The 23,216-nt window shown below is 37.9% G+C and overlaps 2 protein-coding genes across 10 annotated transcripts in view; both read right to left on the bottom strand.

Annotated features, from left to right (window-relative positions):
- The window catches only part of LOC138691906 (exopolyphosphatase PRUNE1-like), a 29,372-nt gene extending 25,480 nt beyond the window's left edge, over positions 1–3,892 (bottom strand). Inside the window, exons 1-2 of one of the 4 annotated variants that reach the window (XM_069814509.1) lie at positions 3,784–3,892; positions 986–1,215 (exon numbers count right to left, since the gene is read on the bottom strand). In XM_069814509.1, coding sequence (XP_069670610.1) covers positions 986–1,179 — 194 coding nt within the window. In that variant the 5' untranslated portion in view covers positions 1,180–1,215; positions 3,784–3,892. Of the gene's footprint in view, positions 1–980; positions 1,216–1,706; positions 1,903–3,783 lie in introns of those variants that run through there. The other 3 variants (XM_069814507.1, XM_069814506.1, XM_069814508.1) reach the window with 3 other exon arrangements.
- A 5,145-nt stretch (positions 3,893–9,037) lies between these two features.
- The window catches only part of LOC138691905 (zinc finger and SCAN domain-containing protein 21-like), a 39,517-nt gene continuing 25,338 nt past the window's right edge, over positions 9,038–23,216 (bottom strand). For 5 of the 6 annotated variants that reach the window (XM_069814504.1, XM_069814499.1, XM_069814502.1 and 2 more), the window contains exons 8-9: positions 16,774–17,628; positions 9,038–11,117 (exon numbers count right to left, since the gene is read on the bottom strand). In XM_069814504.1, the coding sequence (XP_069670605.1) occupies positions 16,998–17,628 (631 nt within the window). In that variant the 3' untranslated portion in view covers positions 9,038–11,117; positions 16,774–16,997. The remainder of the gene's footprint in view (positions 11,118–16,773; positions 17,629–23,216) is intronic. The other variant, XM_069814505.1, reaches the window with a different exon arrangement.

Raw genomic sequence — 23,216 nt, 5'->3', positions numbered from 1 at the left:
ATTCACATAGTACAGTGTTACAACTAATGACTGCACAGTTCAGTTAGAGCAAATAAACCAGCGTTTAATACTTATGAGGAACCAGGGTAATCAAATTCAGTACATATAGTAGTACTTAGTTATCCTACAAAATTAGATTATATCTCAAGGGATTTATAAGCACACACTTTCTCCTCCATTGGTCTCAGCTGTTTTTCTTAAAAGAAAAAGGAGTTCACTACTTTTGTATTACGGTCACTGTCTAATAACCTTAAGAGAAATACGATGAAAGAGTAATGGAACGGAGAAAAATTCTCTCCGGCGCCGGGATTTGAACCCGGGTTTTCAGCTCTACGTGCTGATGCTTTATCCACTAAGCCACACCGGATACCACCCGGGCGTCGGTGAGTTCCCTCTAGTGGCTGCCCTCTGCACTACGTCATAGATGTCTATGAACGAAGGACTGAAGTCCACACATGTGCTGAGGTGCACTTGTTATGAGTGACTAGGTGGCTGGGATCCGACGGAATAAGCGCCGTCTTAAATCACGAAGTGATTTACGCATATCATATATATTATTTTAATGTACCGAAGTACATATGATATTTCCATGCAGATATTCTGCGTCATCATACGATGAAAGAGTAATGGAATGGAGAAAAATTCTCTCCGACGCTGGGGTGGTATCCGGTGTAGCTTAGTGGATAAAGCATCAGCACGTAGAGCTGAAAACCCGGGTTCAAATCCCAGCGCCGGAGAGAATTTTTCTCCGTTCCATTATTCTTTCATCGTATGATGACGCAGAATATCTGCATGGAAATATCATATGTACTTCGGTACATTAAATAATATATATTAAGAGAAATAGTTGAAAACAGAATTACTAAAATTTCTCCATACTCATATCTTGTACTCAATTATGAATTGTTTATGCTAGGAATTTCTTTAGCTCACATGTGCAGACATCAGAAAGCTACACAATGGCGAGCCTCCACACAGACTCAACCGGAAGACAAGACGATCTAACGGTATGCCGTTCTTCCTGAGGAAATATGTGACTTCTGTCCTCAGAAGCAGCTCCCTCTGCAGGATGTTGAGCAGTGGAATAACAGCCGTGCTGGGTTCGACCTCGCTGTGGAGCAGGTATGCGTACACCAAGGCCGAGATGCACGAGTCCAGATCGCACGACTCGTTGCCCATGACGACCCTGACTGCAGCAAACCTGTGCAAGGCAGTCTGCAACAGAAAGAGGACAATTAGCTAATTTCAGGAAGAGGCCAAGTAAAAGAGAACCTTATTATCCGGAGCAGTGAACTAACGAGTGGACAGATGCATGATAAGAATTTCATGATACTGAAAATTGTTTAATTGTGCAGATTTATTGTCTTTTACTTCGTAGCATATTAAATATAGGATGAAACGAGCGTTGAGGGACTTCCGCCGACTTCTCTGACTTCTGCTGCATTCAAATAATTATAAAATACGATCATTTGGTCCAGGGAGCATCCGTTTTTGGTGCAAAGATAATTCGTTTGGCGTGTTTCTTAATTGAAATTAACCTAAGTGGGTCGGTGTCGGTCTAATTCCAAAATCGGCGGAAGTCCCTCAACGCTCGTTTAACCTTGTATCGGTCTCTACACATAACCAAACAAATTTGTCGTACAAGAAAGACAATTGAATTTCGCAAATAGTTATTCACAGTTCTGTACCCTAATTATATCACTTACCACTACATGGGATACATACTCCAAATACTCATCCATATTCTAATACTGGAAACGTGAAGAATCTATTAACAGATACAACACAGATCAGGACAGAAACCCTTCCGTCGCGATATTTTTGTTTCCTCTTTATGAAGAAAAGCGCACAATGTGAACATGAGGTGGGAGCAAAACGCAATCTGTGTTTACGTCTCCACCACCGCCGTCTCGATTGTAATATATGCAATCCAGATGGCGGTTGTCTCCACATATTACGAATTTTGCACCTTCAAACCGACATCTATTAGGAACTCTGATAACTAATCGGTGTAGCGACAGGCTGGAAGGTCCTGGGTGGAAGCGAGATATATCTCGTCAAAACTTCCAGAACTGTAATTCCTGTAACGGTCCTTATGTCAGACACCACTTCATGCTGTGCAGCAAGGGAGACTGCATTCGGCGCAGAAAAATACTATTTTTCACATTGCGCGCATTTATTTAAGTAATTAGGTTAAAATGTTATGTATAATTTAACGACGCTCGCAACTTCCAAGGTTATATCAGCGTCGCCGGTGTGCCGGAATTTTGTCCCGCAGGAGTTCTTTTACATGCCAGTAAATCTACTGACACGAGCTTGTTGCAGTTAAGCACATTGAAATGCCATCGACCTGCCCCGGGATCAAACCCGCAACCTCGGACATAAAGGCCAGCCAGCGCTATAGCAACTGAACAAACCGGGCTGACAAGTAATTAGGTACCGGTATATCTGGCGTGAAATAATTCTTGTTCGCATCTAGAATGAACACCCGGTCTGAGATCCTTAGTGCGACAGCAGAATTTCAAATGCTTCTGTAACAGCACTATGCGCCACAGCCGAATACTAATGTTATTAGTAGGTAGGCCTACCGTAACTTGTGTAAGCAGGCGCAGTGATGCCAACTCCTCTCGTTACAGGGTGCATAAGTTGCGTATAAACTTAGCCATGCAACACAGTCTCTCTCAGTAATATCTTGGCATCGTGACCAGCGAAACCTGTGCGACCACTTGTTTGATTTGTAGTCATGGTAATATACACGTACGATATACTTTGAATGAACATAACAAAAAAAAAATGTAGCTGGGAGTAATTTCGGAATGTCACTTCATATGAAGAGGTAATTACATGCACTTCATTATTTACTCTCCACTTCTAAACCAAAACAAAAATAAAACACTCAAACCAATGCAAACTGTACGGTAGTTTCACTCCCGAAAGTGGGTGATGTATTTTATAAGTCAGTGTATCCCTGATACAGTGCAGATTTTTTTTTTATTTCCAGAACTGTCCCAAGGTTCGACTCTGTCTCCTAGCAAATTGATTACCAGATCTTCCTTAGGGGTAAAAGTTGGGGCATGGTGATTCTAGTGGTCATGAAAGCTTGAAACACTACCTCTATGCCTCCCACACACTTTCACAGCGTATACAGAGATACCGTTAGTTCTCAAGTCATGGACGACCTCTGGCGAACCTGTTCGATTATGCAATTAGGTTGCCGGCCTTATATTACTTCCTTGCCTTTTCCGTTTCACTGTAGATCTCCATTTTATGTAGGATACATGTATTCAGAGAGAAGAAAACATCAGACTTTGTCTTGGCAACCATAAATGATGTTCTTTTATTTTACAAAGCCTGCTAATTTCTAGACATGACCCACTGATTAAGTTATTTGTTCATTGTTTTTACACATAGGTCTTATGGCAATGTTAAATCCCTATATCCTATATTCAGAAAAATAAAATAGTTTAATCAGTGCCATGTTTGCAAATGAGCAAGCTTGGAAATTTATGAAACAAGAGAACAGCACTGTCCGACTCATAAGCTCTCTCCTCTGTTTCTCAGATGTTGCTACTCTTATAGAATGGCACTTTGACAGATTTCGCAACTACTGAATGATCAAATTAGCGTGAAATATATATAAAGTAGTATGTATGTATGTATTTATTTACATTGCAAGTGGGCAAGCACCCGGTGGCAGTAATTCATAACAAATTTAATGATTTTGTGTGCCGTAATGTGGACATTACTTAGTGATTTCGTGTTATGAGAAGTTAAGTTGCACACCTCTGTTCAAGCTGCTAGTACATGGCCATGCTTGGAGAAGGCACATCCACAGCTAGTGTCTGAACTCGAGTCCTGGTCTAGTAGTGAGGCACTTTGAGCTAACAGTTGCAACTGAAATAAGAAGTACAAGTATCTATCAAATCGAACCAATAACAAGAAGAATGTAACTGCTACAAAAAATATTAACGTTGAAGGATGAAATGATATCAGTTTTATTTAGACAGGAATATCTATAATGGAAATTTCTTTCTTTGTTATTGTAACTGTAACATCGGTACACAGAAGTGCTAAAACTATATTTTCATCAATTACAGCATGTTTTGGTACAATGTGAAAACAAACTCTAATTACAGTTCATGCAGAGGAAAGAAAGTGCCTGAGCACACACTTGGCTCTCACTTCAAGATCAAAAGCAGAGCTTTTTCTCAGAATCAATATTCGCCGCATTGCTAGGGAATCGTGTAGGACTATTTTAAAAAAAGTACAAATAATGCCCATGGCTTGTCAGTATATCTTTTCATTAATAGTCTTCCTCGTATGTAATCGTGAAAACTTTGTAACTAATTCAACAGTTCATAGCATAAATACACGTCAAAAAATGACTTTCATACTCCATCAGCAAGTCTATCGTGCTATCAAAAAGGAGTGCATTATATGGCAGTAAAAATTTTTAATAGCCTCCCTATCGATATAAAAAATGAAACTCAAAACATAAAATTATTTAGGGCCAAATTAAAGAAGTACATAATTTCTCACGCCTTCTATTCTGTAGGTGAATTCAGGACATTCAATAACACTTCATGAAATTGATACTAAAAACTTTGTGTTGTACTAGTAGACTATATTGTAAATCTCTTCTGTATATATTTCATCTAGACTGTGACTATAAATTAAGACTTTATAATAGTCCATATTCTAGCTGTGAAGCAATGTATGAATACCATGGAATGTTAATAAATACAATACAATACAATGGAGGCAGGCATAGCCACCAGTTCTTCTGTATCACACAAACACACTCCACGACTTACACAATGTTGTCAGAGCATGTGTTCAAAGTCAGGCACTTCTCTTACCATGCACACAGTCAGGTAGAGGAAGAGATGGGATATGAAGCTGGCCATACAGAGAAGAGCAGGGTTAATGCAAGGAAGATTCTAAAAAAACATGCATTCACATATTTTTTTCTCAACTAACAGGAATTGTGGGAATTTTTAAAATAAATAATGACAACACATTGAGTTGAAGTTATTTTTTATAATTACACCAAACCATTAACATCTGAAAGTTCATGCTTTAATACAAGTATTCAAAATTAAAGATTACATTTACATAGGAGATATTTCATAACTCTCATGGAGCAAATTTCTTTCTTTACATTGTGATGTTCTTTTTTTCATGTGTAAAAGTAAGGAATTAAGAAAAATCTAAAATATATATACTATACACGATTACTAATTAAAGGAATTTATTATGCATATCACTTAAGAATTCAGTTATAACTACCTACTGATAATAAGAACTTTGTAGTTTTCAATTTAAAACTAATAACTAAATTCTTAAAGTATTTATTAAGCTACAAGCTCTGCAACACAACTGCCCCCTGCAGACTGACAGGTACCTTACAATTACGACCAGTGGCAGCTCATGACACATGTTACAATCCAAGTAATGGAATACTTCAAATTACTTCCTTAGGAGCACTTCACCTCACAGCTGCTACTGGTTAAAATAAATAATAAATATAAAAATAGGTCCAGAATTTTTGTTGGAGGAGAAACAGCACTGAACAAAACCATTAATAATTCAGCAGGAATTAAAGAAAATATATAAAAGTCGCATTTGTATAAATAATGTTCAATAAACCCATTTTCAATTTAATGAAAGTTAAGTTTAAATACATAGTTATCAAAGTTCATGCAATGCCTTCAAATCAAAAAGAAAAGAGAAACAAAATTCTCCTGAAAATAACAGAAGTATGTTTGAAACAATAAGAATATAACCGTGAGCAAGAAGTTTAGAAGATTTTGCGATGTTGTGCAACAAGATGGCTGTGTTAATCACAGTTAACTTCAGCTTCATGTAGGATTTGGCTGTGGACTTTATTCGTGCTCTTTAATGTTGCCCTGTTACCATAACAACATGGTTTAAACAAACCACTTACTTACTTACTGGCTTTTAAGGAACCTGGAGGTTCATTGCCGCCCTCACATAAGCCCGCCATCGGTCCCTATCCCGAGCAAGATTAATCCAGTCTCTATCATCATATCCCACCACCCTCAAATCCATTTCAATATTATCCTCCTATCTACGTCTCGGCCTCCCTAAAGATCTTTTTCCCTCCGGCCTCCCAACTAACACTCTATATGCATTTCTGGATTCGCCCATATGTGTTACATGCCCTGCCCATCTCAAACGTCTGGATTTAATGTTCCTAATTATGTCAGGTGAAGAATACAATGCGTGCAGTTCTGTGTTGTGTAACTTTCTCTATTCTCCTGTAACTTCATCCCTCTTAGCCCCAAATATTTTCCTAAGCACCTTATTCTCAAACACCCTTAACCTCTGTTCCTCTCTCAAAGTGAGAGTCCAAGTTTCACAACCATAAAGAACAACCGGTAATATAACTGTTTTATAAATTCTTTCAGATTTTTTGACAGCAGACCGGATGATAAAATCTTCTCAGCCATATAATAACAGGCATTTCCCATATTTATTCTGTGTTTAATTTCCTACCGAGTACCATTTATATTTGTTACTGTTCCTCCCAGGTATTTGAATTTTTCCACCTCCTCAAAGGATAAATTTCCAATTTTTATACTGTATTTCCATTTCGTATAATATTCTTGTCACGAGACATAATCATATACTTTGTCTTCTCGGGACTTACTTCCAAACCTATCTCTTTACTGGCTCCAGTAAAATTCCCGTGTTTTCCCTAATCGTTTGTGGATTTTCTCCTAACATATTCACATCATCCGCATAGACAAGTAGCTGATGTAACCCGTTCACTTCCAAACCCTCTCTGTTATCCTGGACTTTCCTATCCCCAATAATTTCATCTAGATAATCTTCTCAAAAGAATATTGGACGAAATATTGTACGACGTCAACAAAAGTGATATTCCTCGAAAGTTACTACAGTTAGTCTTGTCCCCCTTCTTAAAAATAGGTACGATTATGGACTCCTTCCATTGTTCTGGTACAATTTCCTTTTCCCAAATTGCAAGTACAAGCTTATAAATTTCGCTATATAATGCACTTCCACCCTCTTGTATTAATTCTGCTGAAATTTGATCGATACCTGGAGACTTATAATTTTTCAGATTTTCTATCGCAATTTCGACTTCAGAAAGTGTGGGTTCGGGTATAAATGGCTCAGCAGTTTGTATTTCAATTTCGTCCCGATCATTTCTATTTGGCCTATGTATATTTAGTAGTTGTCCAAAATAATTTTTCCATCTGTTCAGGATCAAATGAGCATCTGCAAGCAAGTCACCATTCTCATCCTTGAACACATTTACCCTTGCCTGATATCCATTCTTGAATTCCTTTATGCCCTTATATAAATCTCTAATGTTTTTATTTTTACTGTTTCTACCTCATTCAGTTTTTCCTTCAAGTAACCTCTCTTTTTATTCCTAAGCGTACGATTTGCTTCCCGTCTTATATTGAAATAATTATCTCTATTGGCCTCAACTGGATCCTGTAAGGATTTCAATTTTGCCTGTTTCCTTCTTTCTACTACCATGCAACAATCTTCATCAAACCACGGTTTCTTTTTCTTAGTTTCATAATAACCTATGCTCTGCTCAGCTGCAATTTTGATCAGTGCCGTATACTTGTTAAAGGGTTTGGGCTACCGCTGACCCTATTATTACACAAAATATATCTAACAATTACTTTAATTTTAATTACTATGGTAAAACTAATAATACAAAATTATTACATTATGTTATATTATAAACTTTTTCTTTTGTAATTTCCTTGGGCTACCGCCGGTAGCCCCGGTAGCCCGCAAAATACGCCCCTGATTTTGATATTATCTCGGATATTTTCCCACACGCTATTAACATCTCTTTCTCAACTTCGTCGGAACTTGCTAATATGGCAAACCTATTTGAAATTTCTACCTGATAATGTTGGTTAATTTCCTCGTCCTTTAATTTCGGAATATTGAATCTTCTAATATTAACTTGTTGCTCTACTCGCTTGGCTACTGATAGTCTTTCTCTTAGTTCTCCAATTACCAAATAATGGTCAGAATTACAGTCTGCCCCCCTGAAGGTTCGAATGTCTACTAAAAATTGTAATGCTATCACGATGCTTTCTGTATCACGTCTGTTTGGGGTAGCCTTTAATTGATCATTTGACTATAAACATTATTCGTTCTTTTATATACATATTTCTTAATTTTCAGAATTAAATTTTTTAAAATTCCAAGTACATAAATTAAAGTAAACACAGTGTTAACTAAGGCACTAAACGAAGTGCTTATTACTGAGAGAAAAATTAACTCAAAGATCTCAAAGCAGGAGCTATAAGAAAATAAACTCTAAAGTGTATTAAAAATTATGGATTTAGTACTATGAGTAAAGTTGCCGAAATTCTGAAAAGTGAAGACTGTAATGAAATTGTGTCTTAACACCATTCCTTTGCTGTAATATGCAAAGCACCTTCTTGGGCCTTCTCCAGACATCATGCATTGTTCCACGATAACCGACATTGTCTTGTGATGGTAAGCATGCAAAATCTGCAGCAACAACAAAGTATTGTCCCCCGTCAATGTCTCGTCACAATTGGTAAGTAACAGTACTTACTTTACATAATTATAAAATTAGTTTAAGTAATAATGAATCAAAATATCGATGATGGTTGAATAGGTACCTCACATGTAAAAAAAAATTGAACAAAGTGACATTTCACTTCATTCTCATCAAAAAAATTTTCCCGGATCTTCCACAAACACAACTTAGGTCAAAGGATGGATACAAGCTTCACAAGAAGAGATTCTCTGATGCCAGACATTAAAATGTTTCTTCACTCTCCTGTAAAATTGAATTTTCTGACATAGGGTTGCAGTTCAAAGCGATTAATAATTTTTTTTACTTCTTTTTATAAATAAATTTATATTTTCAGTACATAAAAATAAATATTTTACATTTTTCAGCACCTAAAAATCCGTTCTCTGGTAACCAGTCTCGTAAGTGGGCTATGAATGAAGAGACCAAGTTAATAAACTGAGAATTCAAGTGTAATGTTTACAGCTTCTTTGTATTTGTTTAAATAAAGAATGCCAGATGCTCCATAAGATACCCTGCCTAGCAGCTCTCTGTTCCACAGACAGGGCTTGTTCTGTCAGTTCTCTCTTGTTATAATTATAGGATTCATTATTATAGACAACACGACTGACTATTTTCTGTTGTCGAAGTTGTAATACTTGGGTTGGATAAAAAGTAATGGCAACAGTTCGATATTTCTGACATGGCTTTATTCACAGGGGTACAACATTTACGTACCTTCTATATAGTCGCCCCCCTTATTTATTACCTTTTGCCAAATGTTTGGAAGGCGTCGTACACCATCAGCGCATCCATCTTTGTTGATGTTCCATACTGACCGCCCTAAAGCACGGATAAGTTCATCTCTGGTATTGTACCGGGTCCCTCGCAGTGGTTCTTTCACTTTGGTGAAAAGATCGTAATCGCATGGATCATATCGGGTGAGTACGTTGGATGTTTCAGTAGTCCGCGTTTTCCGTCTGCCTTGGAGGTACAGCGTGGTGCAGTATTACCCATCAATGTCATACGCCACAATGAACATCTCCTTCACAGCACTTTGTGCAGGGCGCACTTTCTTTGGACGAGGAGAACCGGGATGCTTCCATTCATTTGATTGGCGTTTCAAGTTTGGTTCATACGAGCGAGTCCAGGTTTCGTCCATAGCGACGATTCGTCCAAGAAAGTCGTCACCTTCCCTTTGGTACCGGTGCAACAAGGCCTTCCCGAAACGCTTTAACCCATCGTGCAACTGTGCGATATGGCAACGCTGCATCGCCACATGCTTCACGCAGTCCCTGAAAACATTCTTGTGCACTATGACCTCGTGCCATTTCAATTTTGATCCAGGAACGTTGCTCTAGTTTTGTAAGGATGGTCTTAGGGCGCTCGCACTATTCCTATGAAAGTGAACGTTCTACACACTGCAGTAGATTGATGGAGTACTGTCGCCGCTGCCTGCACTAACTCATCTAGCAGTCCTTGTTCATGTCCACACAGCTGGCAGCTCTCGAACGCACCATCGTCACGTGACAGCAGTGTTGCCATTACTTTTTATCCAACCTATGTATTTACATCGTCACTGTTTATCCTTTGTTCATATTATAGTGCGAAGTCTCTTCATATGTTACAAAAGGCTCTTGTCTGACAACGGCCTCATACCAATTTTCGATTCTGAATTTATCTCATTCGTCAAGGACAGCCATGGCTTACGACAAACAGACCCAAGTTCAAAAATAAAGAGCAGTTGGATTATGTGGTGGACAAAGCCATCATTTCACAAACTAGCCACCCCTTGTGTTTGCATAACACTGGAGTGATGATGGCTGATGGCTTCTAATTCATTCACAGCTGCATGGCAGAGGTGAACTTGATGCAGGGTGGAGCAGCACAACTGACACGAAAGCCTCCTTGCATTCAACGCTTAGGGATGCTCCAAAAAACACCTGAGCCACCGGCATAGCTCAGTCGGCTAAGGCACTTGTCTGCTGATTCGAATTTGCCCTCAGGCACGGGTTCGATTCCCGCTTGGGCTGATTACTTGGTTGGATCTTTTTCCAGGTTTTTCCCAACTGTAAGAAGAATGTCAGGTAATCTATGACGAATCCTCAGTCTCATGTCGCTATCACCAATTCCAGTTGACACAGTGTCGTTAAATAACCTAGCTGATACAGCGTTATTAAATAATTAAAAAAAAATAATACTTCTACTGCAAATTGGACAGTGTATAATGTCGTCTGCAGAGAATATGTTCCACGATTTTAGCTTTCTCTAAAATAATTCTGTAAGTAGGCCTATACACCATTTTAATTAATATTAAACTTTAGTGTCCGACGACAACCTCATAAGTGACACCATAAGGCATCACTCATGAGACAACTAAGGCAGGAGATAATGGGTAGGGTGTCCAGTTCCTTTCCCCCTCCATTGCATACATTGCTGACTAGCTACATATTACACTAGTCAGACTTCAGATGCATACAAACAATTGTTCTTCCTCTGACACATATCGTCAAGTGAGATGTACTGCCTAACAGAAGTACATATCAGCCAGCACCTGAAACAGATAAGGACTGAATTCAGCAATGCATAATCACCAGCTTAGCTCGGACTGTACAGCATTTGCCTGCTGATCGAGAGCTGCACTTGAGAGTGGGTTCGATTCCCATTTCGGTTTCTTCCGAGGTCTTCTCCAACTGTAAGGCAAATATCACTTCATCTCGCCAAAAAATTGTAATCTTGTAAAATCTTGACTTGTTTCACGTCTCAAAGTTTCAATGGTAATGCAAGATCTAGGAATACAATAAATGAAATGGTTCAGATCTCTGGAGTAATGGTTAGCGCGTCTGACCGCAAAACCAGGTGGCCTGGGTTCGAATCCCAGTCGGGGCGTCACCTGATTCAGGTTTTTCCGAGGTTTACCCTGAACCCAATATGATCAAATGCTAGGTAACTATCGGTGCTGGTCCACAGACTCATTTCACCGACATTATATCACCTTCATTTCATTCAGATGCTGAATAACCTGAGATGTCGATACTGCGTCATAAAATAACCAAATAAAAAAAATGAAAATGGCGGAAAAAAGTAAACCCATGCCGAATCTTCGGCCACATCTCACTATCACCAATTCCATTGACAGTAAATAACCTAGCAGTTGATACAGCGTCGTTAATTAAAGAAATGGCAGTATGAAGCAACTCTAATTTCGGTTCACCAGCATGGCCTTCGTTTTGAGTACTTGCCCTATAATAACTAAACAATGAACCCAAAACAAACAAAAAATGGAACCTCAAAAGAAATAATAAAGTATTTCTTTCTACTATACGCCAAAATGCTGATTTCCTAAAACACAAACCAGAAGGGTTTAGAAAGCAAGGAAGCCCCACTTCAAAATGGGAAGACATAACCCTGATGGCGAGATTTATTTCAGTTGTTCTTGTGCTAATCACGCGATACCTCATTCTGGTTGGATGATCGTTCACCTCTGCTCAGGCATGTGGATGTGAGGCCAGGAGCCGGCTGTTGCGCCTCAGATACTCTTTTATTACTCTATAGTACGAAGAAAACACGAGAAGTGACTTGAAAGAGTGAATTTTTTTTTATTGGGTTATTCTACGACGCTTTATCAACATCTCAGGTTATTTAGCGTCTGAATGAGATGAAGATGATATTGCCGTGAAATGAGTCCGGGTCCAGCACCGAAAGTTACCCAGCATTTGCTCATATTGGATTGAGAGAAAACCCTGGAAAAAACCTCAACCAGGTAACTTGCCCCGACCGGGATTCGAACCCGGGCCACCTGGTTTCACGGTCAGATGCGTGACAGAGTGAAGGCAAACTAGGGGAAGCATTTGAAATATGGATATGGAGAAGAAAGGAGAGTGTGAAGTGGACAGACAATAAGAAATGAAGCTGTGTTGGAAAGAGTGGGTGAAGAAAGAATTATGCTGAAACTGATCAGGAAGAGGAAAAAGAGAAGAAACTGCCTATTGAAGAATGCACTGAAAGGAATGGTGAATGGGAGAAGAAAAAAGACAATACACAACATTAAGATACATGGACCGTAATCATGCAGAGACTAAGAGAAGGCAGAAAAGAGGGAAAATTGGAGAATGTTGGGTTTGCAGTGAAGGACCGGCAGATCACTATGAATTATATAAGAAGTGTCGTCCTATTACCCTGGCATTCAACAACCATAAGATTCAAGAATTCAGAATTTAGTGGAAAAAGTGAAAGCAGTTCATTTTTAAACATAAAGATGCATGTATCACGTTGTAACCGAAGAATAATTGCACTGCATATGCTATAGTGGAGAACAACAGGCTGGCATATCAAGACTTGGAAAGGTAAACTACAGCCTTATAAGGAAACAGTGTACCATGTGCGTAGAGTTCATATTGATGCACAGCTAAGCCTAACACCAGACACTGCAGTTCTGCTTCTAGTCGCACAGCATGATGATTGGTGTGCAATCAGTCGTACGAGAATAACTGGGCCGACATTTCTTTTCATGATACCGTGAATTCCAAACGTATTTTAATAATATATTATGAAACTAGTTTATGATGTTATGCTTCATTGCGTGTTTGGGAAATTGACTAGTGCAATGACTCTAAAACATTACAAACTTATTTCATACGTTAATTTTTGTATGACAATATTATGAAAAATCAATTCATAAAGAAATAACACATCAAATTTATAATGACTGATAGTTTGACATAATGGTCTATGAGAAAGGGGTTGTTATGGTAACAATGATGTATTGAATATTAAAGCACGACGTAATACAAACTTTTTTTGTAGTTACTTCAGCATTATAAACAGTCTTTCTTAGTGAAAATCGTGCATAATATGCCACATTACTGTACCAGAGCCATTAAATATTACCAGATAGATTATTTGTAGAAACAAAAGCCGCCCTAAATAAGGATTCGATAGATCGGCCTACTAATCAATTCATAAAGAATAATAAGTAAACAAAACAATTTTGTGACACTTGGAAAGAAAAAGAAAAAACATTAAGATAAGAAAACGTAGGAAATCATTTACAATAAAAATTTTGTTGGATACAAATGATTACTAATTATAGCTAAGGATGATTTTAACGCGTGAGATCCTATGGCATCAATCGTTGCATCAGAAATTTTATATTGTTTAAGTTGATTTAAAGTTTCACGTGGGATCATGCCACGGGCACCAAACATGAGCCCAAAAACTGTCCAATGTGTGACGTGGTATTGTGCTCCAAGATGCTGACAACAAGGCTCATATATGACTTGTTTTTCACGACACACCTCTTGTGGCTGTTGCTCATGCATCTCAAACGGATTGTGGGATCAAGAATGACATCCTTATCCTTCTGCCGATCAATTATGATGATATCAGCCCGTCTAATAGAGCCATCAGAAGAGACGCAACCAACCTCCTCATAAACCTCATACGGAGCATTCTGACGGATTGAAGCTGCGATGAGAGAACGAACCATATTATGTCTGTTGATTCAGAGCAATTCTCCATGACGGCAGAAACCCAAGACGTGAGGAAGCGTTTCTTGCTCGTCGCATCTTCTGCAACGGGTTGAGCCAAGAGTTCTACCAGGGAGAGTATGTACAGGTATTGTATTAAAAACTAAAAACTAAACCGTCATGTGCCACAAAGTTAACATTATGAAACGATTTGCCATGCTATAATATTCAATACACCACTGTTGCCATAGCAACCTCTTTCTTCATAGACCATGATATCAAACTACCGATCATTACAAATTTAATATATTACTTCCCTATAAATGCATCATACAAAAACAGTATGAAACACATTTATAATGTTAAACAGATATTGCATTCGCTTCATTCGTTCCATAACATTGACTGACGCCATGAAATGCATCATCATAATCTGTGAAGTAACGGTTAGTCTGCCTAACCGTGAAACGAGCGGGTCCGGGTTCAAATCCTGGTTGAGGTAAGTTACCTGGTTGAGGTTTATTCCGGAGTTTTTCCTCAACTTATTCGGAGCAAATGCTGGGTAACTTTTGGAGCTGGACCTTGGACTTATCTCGCTAACATTATCATCTTCATCTGTTTAGATGCCATATGGCCATAGAAGTTGATAAAACCTCGTAAAATAATCAAGTAATGTATATAATCAGTATATTGCCAACACAAGACATTTAGAGAGTGAACTGAAAACTAACCTCGGCAAGTTACCTTTGGATAACAATTTGATCTCCCCAGACACCATTAAGAACAAAAGAGGCCTAATTGACTCAAGGAAACTCAGGAAAATTTTGCGCTTTGAAGAATTTAATAAATGGTGTCAACTGCCACAGAAAGGTAAAGGGGTCAGCTTATATCAAGACTTCACTCCGCAAACAGCTGGTCAGACATCACACAGGCCTTTCTAGCTCCGAGTGGAGAGATGTGCTAAAGATGACCGGTAATGTTGCTGCTGAACGCGCTATTCAAGACAATAACCACTGTAGGCGATGCCACAGTGAGGTTGAAATTTTGGCTCATGTCTTGGGTTCATGCCCATTTGGCGAAACTCTTCGTAACAGCAGACGTCACAAGATCAGGTCTGTAATCGCAACATGCCTTCAGTCCAATGGCTACACTACCTATGAAGAAGTCCATGGAATAGCGGATACTGGAAGTCATCGGCATATTGATATGATAACATTTAAACCTGTAGAGACAAAAGGTTGTATTCTGGAACTGACCATCAGATTCAAGACGCATCAGAATCAACCTGAGGAGGTTAACCTAGGGAAAACTAGAATTTATGAACCCACTATCCCTTATTACAAAACATCATATAAACTCGGGGATATAGAAGTCATCAGATTAATGGTGGGTGCTAGAGGGACCATAACAAAACAATTCGTGTCATTGTCATAAATTCGGAGTCCCAAGAACAACAATTAAGGAAATTTCTTATTATAGCTTGAAGGGTTCTCTGCAGATTTTACGGCGACATTTATATTTCAATTCAAATTACAGTTGAATTTTCTCAGTCCATTTTTTTTATCTGTATTTTATAAATTTTCATTATGTGAAATATTATCTACAGCAAATTGCAGTTTCTTGTAAACAAATTTCTTGTAAGACATTTTTAATGTCATTTTAAATGTTACTGTTTAACATTCTTTGTCAACCTCACCAAGTTGAGGAAGATTTATATATATATATACTATTATGGCTCAAGTTATGCTGCCATAATATGTTTTAGTTGGCATGGTACTATCTTACGGCACCTCTACAATATGTATTCAGGTATATTGTGGGCGATTTTCACTAACAGAGACTTTATGTTGCTGGTGTACAAAAATATATGTTGTTGTTGTTTTCTAATGCCAGGCGTTTGACAATAAAGTCATTTGACCTCTTGCACTCCAATATTTTTCAAAGATATTATCATGACCAGCCACTGAAGCACAGATTTTGAGGTGTTCCGAATCCATTTCTTGGTTTGAGTTGCACAATGGGCAGTTAGGGGACTGATATATTCCAATTCTATGCAGGTGTTTGGCCAAACAATCATGGCCTGTTGCCAATCTAAATGCAGCTACAGACGACTTTCGTGGTAAATCGGGAATTAACTGTTATACCGCCAGCATTCCATTGTAAGATGTTTAGTTGATTCTGTACCATTAAAGTAGTCACCGCCCAGAGATCCGACTGGGGGACTATTTTACCTCCAGATAATTTTACCTTAATGGTACTCATTTTATATTGGAGTGAAAATGGCAAGTTGTAGCCGATTTAAGTGAACACAATATTTTAACGTTTTGGTGGCTACTTCATTCACACACAACCCCCAGGATGTCTGGAGGACCACACCATTCTGTACCATTAAAGTAGTCCCTACCCAGAGATCCGATTGGGGGACTATACAAAAAAATATTACGAATTTCTTCCAACAGCTTGCAAAAGAGAAAAAAATCTACGGATATTTTCAATAAGACGGAGCAAGAGTCCATATCGAGATGTAGTGTTTGTGGTCATTACTTTTCAGAAAAAAACTAACAGAGCTACGTAACGCGACTGAAAATAATCAGGTCCATATCTGCGAGTTATACCAACCAAAACAGATAAACTCGATGCATATTCAAGGAATAGACATGAACCACTTCTAAAACAAATTTAAATAAAAAGACCACTTGAAAAGTGATCTCAAGGCAGGAATCAGATGTGATGAATTCTTACCTTGTGAAATCCTTGAACCAACATCTTGAGTTGCTCTTGACTCACTTGTTCCAGATCTTATGCTAATGTAAGATTTATGGAATACAATAAATGAAATGAAAAAAATTCCATCCCACTGCCTTCACCATCACGGTTCACACAATGAAGCACATTTTCTTTAAGGACATTCATAAGATATGTTTCTGCATATGATTCCACACAAGTTTTCCTGGAGCACGCGCACATTACAACACGTTGATTTGAGTTTGCTCATTCATGTGAACTCGTGAGTGAGTTTTCAACGAAGCCAGGCTGGAGAAGTTTTCGTTGCACTTCCTGCAGACGTGCGTGTACTCGTTGCAGTGCAGGCGCAAGTGCTGGATGAACTGCTCCTCGGTGAAGGTCCTGTCGCACAGCACGCACCGGTGAGGCTTCTCCTGTCCGTGGACTCTGACGTGCATCTCGCGCGCGTCCACGCTGCCGAAGTACACGGCGCACAGTTCACACCGGTATGGCTTCTCCGCGCCGTTGCAAGTGTCGCATGTCAGCTGTTTCTCTACCGGGAACTTGCCTCTACTGAGCGACGAACGTAGATATTCGGAATGCGTCTCCATGTGCGAGTACAGTTTGTAGGAGTCGCTGAGCACCTTACCACACAGCCTGCACTTGTGCTCGCGCTCTCTGGAATGCAGCTTGTAGTGCAGCTTCAAAGTGCCTGCGTTCAGAAACTTCTTGCTGCACATGATGCAAGTGTGAGGCCGACGTTTCTGATTCAGATAGCATTTGGAGGAATCAGCTGCCACTTTCCTATTCTCCTCTGAAGACACGTTTCTTCTCATTCCCTCTGTTGGACGAGATGCAGTGGGCACAGCATTCCTGGTAACACAAAAAGGCAAGGCTGAAAGATGTCAGTGGAATCTGAGGGTAAAGTAGATCACCTCCATGTGGTAACCCCTGGACAGTGCAAAATGATCTACAATGGTCCAAATGGGCTCCAGCATCCCAAAGAAGGGCCATTAGAAGAACAGTTGGAATCTCATTGCATTGTTTCCATAATCATAGTTTTCACGCCCTTTTCATTTGCTTTTTTCGGTCCCGGATAGTCCCATACTTCATGCTATTTTTTCCCCGGCTTCATCATCAGTCCGCCTGTCGTTTCACTGCATCGATCCAGTCCTGATGCAATAGTTTCCCACATGGATAATTTTCCTTCACTTTGAGAATCTATTTTGCTCTTCATTATTATCTGTGGACTTCATTATTATCTGTGGTGACAACACTGTTGTGGAGAGCAACACAATGTTTCTGAAGCATCACTTCATTATGAACCATAACCAAATTTTCTACACACATCACTTTTCAGCTGTACTTCTTTGTGTTTTCATATGCTTCCACTTCCAACATTTATTATCCCCTCACATATGTTTCATCCATTATTTATCACAAGTTTGTGACTTCTTTAATAAATATTGTCAATGATAATTTCTGTGGGGAACAAGAACGATAACATCGGGAAACCATTAAAATTATCTTATTTATGCTTGTTAGCCTCTACTTTCCTTTCTAATTTATTCCCTTCCCCTCATTGCATATAAATCACTAGTTCGTCCAGGAATGGAATATGGTGCTGCATGTTGGGATCCTTACAGACTAGAACATATTAAAACACTGGAAAAGATTAAAAAAACGGGCTCTCAAGTGTTGAATGTTAAACAGTAACATTTAAAATGTCTTACAAGAAATGTTGTCGGAAAAATTCACCATTAAAATGGGACACACTCAAGGACAGGAGAACGCGAATTCGATTATGCGCACTGTTCAAAACATACAGAGGTGAGCCTGCCTGGAGAGAAATAAAAAATAGGTTGCAGCCGCCAAATTACTCTTCAACGAACGACCACTCATATAAATTGGACGGACACAGAGAACGGACACTGGAAAGTTTTCTTTTCTCAATCGTACTATCAGGGACTGGAATGCTTTACCTGCAGACTTACTAAAGGCTTTACCAACAACCAAAAATGTATTTAAAAATAGGCTTAAGGACTTTACTAATAGACGGTAATTATACACAGTATTTAAAGGGTGTAATTAATATGTTGTTATTGAAGTGTTGTATCAGTGAAGAATTATGTTGTGTCAGTGAAGTGTGTTGTGTAAGTGAAACGTGTTCCTGTCAGTGAAGCTTCATAGTTTATAGTGGCAGTGCAAATTATTTGAACAGTGAAATGTTTTTGAAGTGTTAGTGAAATCAGGATAGAATCACTGAAATGTGTCGTAGTTCCAGTGCAGTGAGTGAGTTGACAGCGAAATGAGTGTAATTTGAAAGGTACTTGTGCAGATATGAACATATCATACTCGTGGGTTTTAGTTCGAACTTAGGTTTAAGATAGAAATTAGATTTATTTTAAATGTTATTTTAAGTGGTATTGCTTCATTTAATTTAGGATGTTCATTGTTATTGTTATTATTATTATTGTTATTATTATTATTATAAATTATTGTTAGTATTAATTATTAGTATTATTATTAAAATTGTATTTTTAATTAATAAGTTTATTATAGTCATTATTGAGTGTGATTAGTTACCACTGCCACCGGTTATATACCCATTGCAGTGTGAATAAATACATACATATACATGTAGAAGACGCCACATAGCTACGGCTTCAGTACATGTAAGATCATTTAACTAGTTCTGAATGTTTCTTGCGAAAATTTTATTAAATTGAATTAAGGGTACGAATAGATAGAAATAGTGAAAAAAAAAAAATCATCAAAACAGGGAAACATATATTGCTAAAAAAATAGTTTAAACGATTCATCTTTCATAACGTATAGTTTATTCAGCCCTACTGTATGTCACTTTTAATTCCCTTATAATTAAACTTAAAGTGAATGGTACATAGCAACATGTTTTTATTATCAGCCATTCTCTCCACTTTCTGATTTTCAGCACATTTTATACTTCAAAATGCTCCAGTGAATCAAGTTTTTCTTAAAATGGCCTGAAAGTTTGCAGACATGTTCATAAATGCGTCATAAATTAATAGACATATCATTTTCATTGCACTAATTAAAATACTGTAGCCATTAATTGTTAAAAAAAATAATTACAATGTAACATTTTTTTTCTTCAAAACTTGCCTTCTAATTGCAAAAAGCAATTGTCAGTTTTCTTATTTATGTATAAATAACATAGGATTTTTTTAAGGGAAAATCATTTGAATTATGAAAACTAGAGCAATATTTATACAACGTTCATTAACACAATATAAAATTAATAACTTAAAAATTACTTCAGGTAGCAAAGGGAAAACTTGTATGATGCATACCCATATGACCTACAAAGTGTGGTAAAAATTTCAGCTGCATAGGACTGAAATGCAGAAGTTTCAAATTTCAGAAATCCATTGTCTTAACATATTCTTCTCATGCTATTTTAGATGTTAAGAAAACAGGATCTAAACTAGGTACTACCCGTCTGCGATCTGCATGGCCTAACACTAAGGAGGTCCTCATTATAAACTTTATTTTTGTAAATTCCAATATATACAGTAATGTTCAGACAGGCTCACAATTTATCGCTCATTTTGCACACTACACATACATACATACATACATACATACATACATACATACATAACATACATATGATTTGGACAGAACTCAAAACTCACACACTACAAGCAGAAACTTACAGACCACTTCAGTGAGCTAAATGTTAGAGAGTCCGTTTTCACGCGTGAGTTGCAGTCTAGTTCAGCAGCACAGAGATTAGTATTGGCAAAGTGACTTATGTTCTCTATCCAAAACTGCGGACAAAATGACACCAGCACGTGCAGGGGAATGATCGTTATTTTTCTCTGCTGCAACATGTTCCAAAGGACGTGGGAAATGTTTAGAAATCTCAAGAAAGTTATGTAACACGTATTTCACAATTAAACAAATACAACATCATCTAAATATAATTCCAGTCTTGCTGTAGTGTGACATGCACCATGTTACTGATGCAGAAACATTTTTTTATTTTATTTTTAGCTACGTAGGCTTACTCCTTCAGGAAAACAGAAACTAATCTGTTGTATCTATTAGCAAGAATTGTTCTGCAGGACTCGTCCAAGTAAGTCTCCAGTCTTAGGGATGTATTGCTTGTGTTGTAGTCAGAGGAATCCAGACATCATTTGGAGGAAGGAAACATTGTCCTCGTGATAAAATGTTAGGCTTCCACAATTAATTCTGAATATCTTATTTACTCGCGGATAAACCCCATCTGTGTATAGGCCCCACCCTAATTTTAAAGATAATTTAAAAAAATTAAAGTGGATACAAAATGTATTTGCACACCCTTGTTTTTCTTAATATTTAAATAAATATCAAGGAAAATTTTATAAATGCAATTGTAACAGGTAACAGTAGTAAAATTAAGAGCTATGTACTTGATAAGACTTGGTTACAGCTCCCAATTGAGATAAGAATCAGAAAACTTCAATTTCTTATAGTAAAAAAAGTATTTGCACATTAAAACTCTCAATGGATAAGTCCTATTTTATTGGGTGAATCCCATCCAATTAAATATTTTGATGTTATAGTGGGGATTAGTATGTGTATTGAAGGATAGAACACCAATAAGTGACATGAGTCCGAAAGCACAAGAGCTATTAGAATCTATACAGATAGAAATGTTTTTCAATGTTCGCAAGGCCAGAGTTACCGTCAAACTGGAAAAGATCTGTCCCTGCCTTTTTCTACTGTGCGTTATGTGTCCAAGAAGTACGAGGAGACTGGAACAACAGACAATAAACCGCGAACAGGAAGACCAAACATTCTTACAGTTAGGGAGAGACGCCAATAATCCACACTGTCATCAAAGATCCATTCCGAAGCGCTGCATTCTTAGCTGCTGACGTTTCTGTACTAAATTCCATGGCCGAACTCCGAGAAAAAAGCCCTACATTAGTGAAACTAATAGGAAGACACAGAATTCGCTAAAGAATACAAAGATAAGCTCCTGGAATTTTGGGACAAGGATATTTTTCCTACGAGAGCAAGTACAATCTATTTGGTTCTGACGGAAGAAAGTCAGTGTGGCGGAGATCTAATCAGGAACTGAAAAAGGAAAATCTTAGAGTCACAATGGTGGTCATTATCTCGGTTTGGAGTTGCATGGGATTCTCTGGAGTGGAAAAGTTAGCAATAACTGATGGAATAATGAATTCCAGAATGTATATCAAGCTGTTGCGCCATAATTTACCACCTAGAGCAGAAAAATTGGGTGTCAGTGAAAATTATTATTTCCAACAAGACAACGACCTCAAGCACACTGCTCAAATAACAAAGATGTGGTTGTTGTATAACACGCCCAGAAGGCTTGTGACCTCACCTCAAATCACCTGATCTGAATCCAATTGAGAATTGGACAAAGAAATCAGACAACACCGCATATCAAACAAGACAGACCTTCATAATGCTCTTATGGAAGAATGGATTAAAATTCCTCCCGATACAACAAGAAAGTTAGTGCACTCCATGCCACGAAGACTAGAAGCCGTGGTTGAAGCCAATGGCTTGCACACAAAGTACTTGAAGAGACTTATCTAGTTTGCTTGGGTTTATTATTTTATTTATTGGGGGTGCAAATACTTTTTTTGACATCTAAAATGCAGTTTTTATTGTAGTAATTGTATATTGTAACTATAAGCAATTTTTTTTTATTATATAAATCGTTCTTTCCATGCTGTTACTTATTAAAGTTGTATTCAGAAAATCATCGTTATTATTTCTCTGAACATTAAAAAAAAAAAAGGATGTGCAAATGGGTCTTCAAGGCGCATTGACATCATCGCTATCCCAACAAGATCAACAAGCGGATTCATAATTGATCCAACTGTAAGAATGGAAATGTACGAAAATCAACCTGCTGAGGTACATCAGGAAAAATGCGACATATACGACCCCACTATACCATATTACAAGGAAAAATATCATCTAACGTCGATCGAAGTTATTGGATTACTGATTGGGGCTAGAGGAACCATCACAAAAAGATTCGCGCATTTTGCAAGCAGTCTGGTCTAGGACAAACTCTTGTCACTGAAGTATCTCTGTCTGCAGTGAAGGGATCTATAAAAATCCTAAGAAACCATCTCTACAGTTACATAGATTGAGCTCTTTGCTATGGCGATCTGCTCACTTAAGTTGGGTCTTGCAAATAGACGACTGTGATCATCCAGTAGCTAATAGATAGTAGGGAATTTTATGTTTCTTCTGGAATTAATGATGTTTTGTTTAGTCTTTTCCAATTATTTCTAACTGTGCTATTTCTTATTCTTTTTCTTCTCCATTGTTTTCTTTTTTTTCTATTATAACAACAATTTTATGGTAAGCTTTGTCTTCTAGGCAGCCTTCATTTGGAGGAAGCTAAATAAAACTTATTCGAAATAAAAAATCCACTGTATAAAATA

Source organism: Periplaneta americana, chromosome 16 (assembly GCF_040183065.1).
Source record: "Periplaneta americana isolate PAMFEO1 chromosome 16, P.americana_PAMFEO1_priV1, whole genome shotgun sequence".
Classification (NCBI taxonomy): domain Eukaryota; kingdom Metazoa; phylum Arthropoda; class Insecta; order Blattodea; family Blattidae; genus Periplaneta; species Periplaneta americana.
This window is presented reverse-complemented; position numbering and strand designations above follow the sequence as displayed.